At 35.9% G+C, this 5,639-nt stretch overlaps 1 protein-coding gene across 1 annotated transcript; it reads right to left on the bottom strand.

Annotated features, from left to right (window-relative positions):
* Positions 1-4,683: 4,683 nt before the first annotated feature.
* On the bottom strand, positions 4,684-5,569 carry LOC110038658 (uncharacterized protein At4g22758-like). The gene is made up of 2 exons (XM_020743555.1): positions 5,143-5,569; positions 4,684-5,060 (listed from the first exon to the last, which is right to left on the bottom strand). The coding sequence occupies exons 1-2, from the start codon at positions 5,507-5,509 to the stop codon at positions 4,864-4,866; spliced, it is 564 nt and encodes a 187-aa protein (XP_020599214.1). The 5' UTR covers positions 5,510-5,569; the 3' UTR covers positions 4,684-4,863.
* Positions 5,570-5,639: the final 70 nt, after the last annotated feature.

Genomic DNA, 5,639 nt, shown 5'->3' with positions numbered 1-5,639 from the left:
GAGGTTTAAAAATTTTAAAATCACGTTTAAAATAATTTTTATAATTAAAACACGTTAATTAGGATTCATGTTTAATTTAGGCTAAGTTTACCCAACCCAACCTCAGCATAAGTCCAACTTAGTCAATTCTTTTTAGGTCCTATTCAATCTAATTATAGACCTGGTCAGCCAACTCAAGGATTGAGTCAATCACCCATTAAGTCTAATTTTAGTCATTTAGGGTTTTAGGTCAGCCAGTCCTTAGACCGAGTCTAGCCTGGGAAAACTTAACCTTTAGCTAATTCCAAATTTGAATAGTTAGATCATTTTAAACTTGAGATTTAAGTCATCTTATCATTCAAACTAAACTTCTTGGATTTTAGGGTTAGTCAACATAAACTTTAGTTTAGTTTGACCTACATATTCGGTTCATCCTAAACTTAACCTAAACCTTAGGTTAGTTAACCCTAAATCAATAGGATTAGTTAACTGAAACCTTAGGTTAGTTAACCCTAAACCAATAGGATTAGCTAAGCTTAAACCTTAGGTTAGTTAACCCTAAACTAATAGAATTAGCTAACATAAACCCTAGGTTAGTTAGCTCTAAATCAATAGGATTAGTTAACCTAAACCCTAGGTTAGTTAACCCTAAACCAATAGAATTAGTAAACTTAAACCTTAGGTTAACCTTAGGTTAGTTAAACTCCAATAGGATTAATTAACCTAAACATTAGGTTAGTTAAACTTAAACAATTAGGATTAGTTAACTCAAACTTTAAGTTAGTTAACCCTAATCAAATAGGATCAGTTAACCTAAACCTTAGGTTAGTTAACCCTAAACGAATATGATTAGTTAACCAAAACTTTAGGTTAATTAACCCTAAACCAACAGGATTAGCCAAGCCTAAACCTTAGGTTAGTTACCCCTAAACCAATATAATTAACTAACCTAAACTCTAGGTTAGTTAACCCTAAACCAATATGATTAGTTAACCTAAACCCTAGGTTAGTTAACCCTAAACCAATAGGATTAGTTAACCTAAATCTTAGGTTAGTTAACCTTAAATGAATAGGATTAGTTAACCTAAATCTTAGGTTAGTTAACCTTAAATGAATAGGATTAGTTAACCTAAATCTTAGGTTAGTCAATCACAAACCAATAGGATTAGTTAACCTAAACCGTAAATTAGTTAATCCTAATCCAATCCTGATCTTTAGGCTAAACAAACTTGAATCATAACTTAGCCTTAAGTTAAACCTAGCCTAAATCTTAGGTTAAGAACCTAACCCATAGGTTGAACATAGGAGAACCTTTTAGGTAAACCCTTAAGCCTAAGTTAAACCTAAACCCCTCAACTTGAAAATCAATTAAGAAATAAAATATAACACATTGGGATGGGTAAAATTTACATAAAACACATTAAAACTTAAACTCAAACTAAAAAGAAATACAACAAGGCTTTAAAACATGACTTTGAGGTTAAGTCAGTTTCGAAATCGTCAACTTCATATAAGTAATAACAAGTGAACAAAAATAACTAAAATAAAACACTTAAAATCCATCAACAAGATGTAAACAACCTAAAATATTTCAACCCTAAAATTGATGAAAATTCAAGATTTAACCAAATCTTAATCACAAAGATGACATAACACAACTTAAACCTCTTTTTGTTCTAGTTTACGAATGTTTACAAAGATTCCTTGGACGATGCATTCTGTGGATGTTGACATGAATCTTCCGGTCCTGGTGGACAACCAACTTTCGGATTAAGTAAGCTAGAGCACCCGACGACCCGGGATGACGGAGCCATATACATCTTGACTGGGTTACCACTAATTAAATGATTAAAATTTAATAAAAATCTGATAAAATATTGTTTTTTTTGCTCTATTTATTGCTTTATATATCTTAATGCATGTTCTTTTATTGTTTTTATCAAACATAGAATGTATGTGTTAAACACAATTAATGAAGAAATAAAAGTTGTTTAGATTAGGGAGAACCTAAAAATCATAACACTAGGGAATTACTTAGCTTAAGTAAACTTAGTTTTGGTCTAGGTTTGAACTATACCTCCACTACCCTTTAATTAATTCACTATAAAATTATCGAAACAAATAAAACTCTTAATAATAAGATTGAAGGACCTGAAGATTTGAAGACACTTGAACAAGGGGCAGATTTCGTAGGCAGTTCGTTCAAGGCCCTTTCTTTAGTTTAAATAGCAATCCTTATGATTTCGAGGTTGTCTTTTATGACATAAAACCTCTCTTTTATTAGGCTCATGCATAGTCCCGATATGCAACATGTCCTAACTTGTTTTAGGATTCTGTGGTAGTCACTCGACGTAAAACCTCATATCTTTCTAGGCTTTTTGTGTAGACCATCATTACACAAATCTAAGCCCTAATTAATAAAACTGGCAAAAGTTAACTTAAATTAATATCATCTTAAATTAAGCCAAATATTAGGATAGTTTTGGGGATTACCAAAAACCTATTCTGGATCTTTAATCTCTCATATGTTTCTTCTTTTGATTCTTAAAACAAAATTTTTTACCTTTGAACCAATCCCTATTGAAAATCTCACAATTATGTTCGTTGAAAACCCTTTCTTTTGAGCTCATGAAAAGAAAAGATTCCTGATTTTTATCGAGAGTTTTCTTAAGTAATTCATTCACTTAAGATGTAATTAACTATAGGGGTTTGCCCTTATAGGGAATTTAAAAGAACCCAGACTTAAAATAAACTCTATTTGACTCCCATATTGAATAGGGGAATCTGTCGGTCATCATGCAAACTTGCATATCAAACAGAAGTCATTTATTTATATAGTTTATTTAATTGAGCTTATTATCAAGTAGTGTATTGCCTTTCGAGGTAGTACATTACTCGTGGTTAGCTCGATTATTCAAACTATAGGAATCAATGAGATCAGTTTGACCTCATTTTCTTCAAATTAAAATACCTAATTTCTAAACACTATATTACGTTAAATTAAACCGCACTCAGCCGCATGGCGACCGACAATGGCCCTAGTGCACGTCTTGAAGGTTGATGAACCAAGGTTTAGTATGTAATAATGAGGCATGTGTAGAAGGCCAAGTGAAGGTAGTACATTATGTAATGACAACATACCACAAAAAGTTTCAATTGAGTGATGCCTCTATAGAAGAATCATATGTGAGTGTATGAAAAATAACTCCTAAAAGACCAAACTACCATAGTGCGCACCCAAAATATAGTATCAACAAACAATGGCAAATTCCCAACAACAAAAGGCTATTACTTGAGTCAATATTTGACAAAACTGTTAGATATTATTTACCTTCATTTTATTGAACTTTAAAAACTCTTCATATGGAACATCTTGTAAGCTCACTATTTCGGGAAAAAAAGCATCTATCTTGTCTTACCATCACCATCATATTTTGTTGTCTAAACGGTCCTTAAAGTTTCAACTGTTGACACACTCGAGTATAGCTTTTCACGCAGAAGGTAGGTAGCATATATATTTAGATAAAAATTGAAGTGTATGTGTTAGATGCATAAATATATAAGAATTGAGCGGTATCATGAATCTCTTATTCCTGGTTTAAATTTAAGATCATCAAGTCCCGAATTTCAGTAAGTTTGTAGTAAAATAAACCATATTGACAAGACGAACCCAATGATACTAAAATTGGTTCAATCTGAGTTCCATCAAGTCAGATCAAGTCATTAAAATATAATTGGAGGTTTGGATCATTAATTGAATGGACAAATGAACTTCAAAGTTGACATATTTATAGCAAAGTTGAGTATTTCAATGAGAGGAATCCAACGAGCTCAAACTCGTTTAATTCTGAGATCATTAACACCCTCAAATCTTTAAAAAAATCTTAGATCAAGAGAAAATAATGTCGGTCATCCGATTAGATATTTAGAGAAGTTATTCACTGAAAAATCAAAATACTCCTACCCCGAAGGATATTTATAAATTGACTCTCTTTTTTCACTTGGAGAGAAGGAATTCCAAAGTGGATTGAGGCTCAACAATAACATCTGTCATCCGTAGTCATTGACCACAGTCGACCATCACTTGTCGGCCGACGTCAACCACGACCGACCGCACAACCCCTATTTGCTAAGGTTGTATCTCAAATATGGCGTAACATATAACGTCGAATGGGAAACCTGGTGATAACTTTCGATCTCAGTAGTAGTTGACTACCGCCTGTCAACTGCCTCTGCTTTCCATCGTCAGCCACCCCTACGTGTAATTTCGTATCTCAAATATGATCATAATGTATAACGCATATTGGAGACCTGACGAGAACTTTCAGCCCCGGTAACTGTCGATCATCGACTATTAGCCATTGTTGACCACCACCTGTCGCCCCTGCTCACCACTATCGGTGACTCCTGCTTTATAATGTCGTATCGCAAACATGGCTATAATGTATAACACCATATTGAAAATTCGATAATAAATTTTGGCCTATGTAGTTGTTGATCACCATCGACAACCACCTGTCGGCCGTCATTCACATGGAGAATTCCATCTCTCCATGTGTTGCATAGCTAATAATATCTACTTTTAATTTCAATAGATTAAGTGTGTTAGGTCAACTTTAAATGAAAAATTATAATATCTTAAATCTAATCGATCATCCATTCCATCAATCATTTTTTTGTTGGCAAACTCAAACAAGCTATTGATGGCTTACCAAATCCGTCTACTAAAATATCATCATTAATAACCATTCATATATACAATAAAATTAAATTCTCAATTACATCCCCATATATCAATTCCTGCAACCTCTCCAATACGATCCTTCTTCCAAGCCGCAGTGAACAATAATGAAAAATTCACAAGCATCCATCTGCCGGAACAATCTACAGCAAACAATCCATGAATCTAAGCCACGGAATACCTGTCCTAGACCGCTTCTGTACCTCCTTCCAACATCCCGGCGGCGAAGAAAGCACCGCCCCAACGGGCAGATCTCCGATCCCCGAACCAGATTTCCGCTTCGGCCAAAGGAGAAAACTCCTCGAACCAACATTCACCAGGTTCTCCTCCGGATCCAAACCTACATAACCGATTCATTGATTAATCAATAAGAACGGGAGGGAGGAACAGAGTTACAGATCGGGTTAGGGTTTCCGACTTACTTTCCAGGCTGAATTGGGAATAGTGGAGGCCGAATGCGGATGGATCCGTGGAGCATAGTAATGGATGTCTTTCTTCTTCGATGTAGATCTTAATCACGGCCGCCATTAAATCAAGTACCGTCCAATCCGTCGAAGCCATCACCTGAACCGGACCCAAGCTTCTCTGCACCGTCACTTTCACCAGAATCTTTGATGGAAGCGCCGGCGGCGAGAGCGTCCGAATAGAGTCGAGGAGGTCCGGTTTGGTCTTCGGCCGACGAATCTGGGGTAGATCGGATGAAGCGGTTGCCGGCGATCCATGAAATGAGGCCGGCCGCCCCGGCGGCGGGCCGCGGAGAAGCTTTGATTGAGCGGGGGAAGGAGCCATCTGGTTGCTTAATGAAGAAGTCAGGCTGTGGTGGGAGCGAAGGGCTGTTGAGGGCTGAGGGTCTTTTATAGTTCGGAGTACGGCAGAGGAAGAAGTTGTGGGGCCCACAGATAGTGATCACATTTCCATT

This window comes from Phalaenopsis equestris, unplaced genomic scaffold (genome assembly GCF_001263595.1).
Source record: "Phalaenopsis equestris unplaced genomic scaffold, ASM126359v1 Scaffold233401, whole genome shotgun sequence".
Lineage (NCBI taxonomy): Eukaryota > Viridiplantae > Streptophyta > Magnoliopsida > Asparagales > Orchidaceae > Phalaenopsis > Phalaenopsis equestris.
The sequence above is the reverse complement of the archived record's forward strand: the minus strand, read 5'-3'. Positions and strand labels throughout refer to the sequence as shown.

Bases quoted from the DNA above. Each gene is read 5' to 3' on its own strand.
- LOC110038658 (XM_020743555.1), bottom strand. From the start codon at position 5,509: ATGGCTCCTTCCCCCGCTCAATCAAAGCTTCTCCGCGGCCCGCCGCCG. The intron at 5,061-5,142 runs GTAAGTCGGAAA...TCGGTTATGTAG, and splicing joins TTCCCAATTCAGCCTGGAAA to GTTTGGATCCGGAGGAGAAC.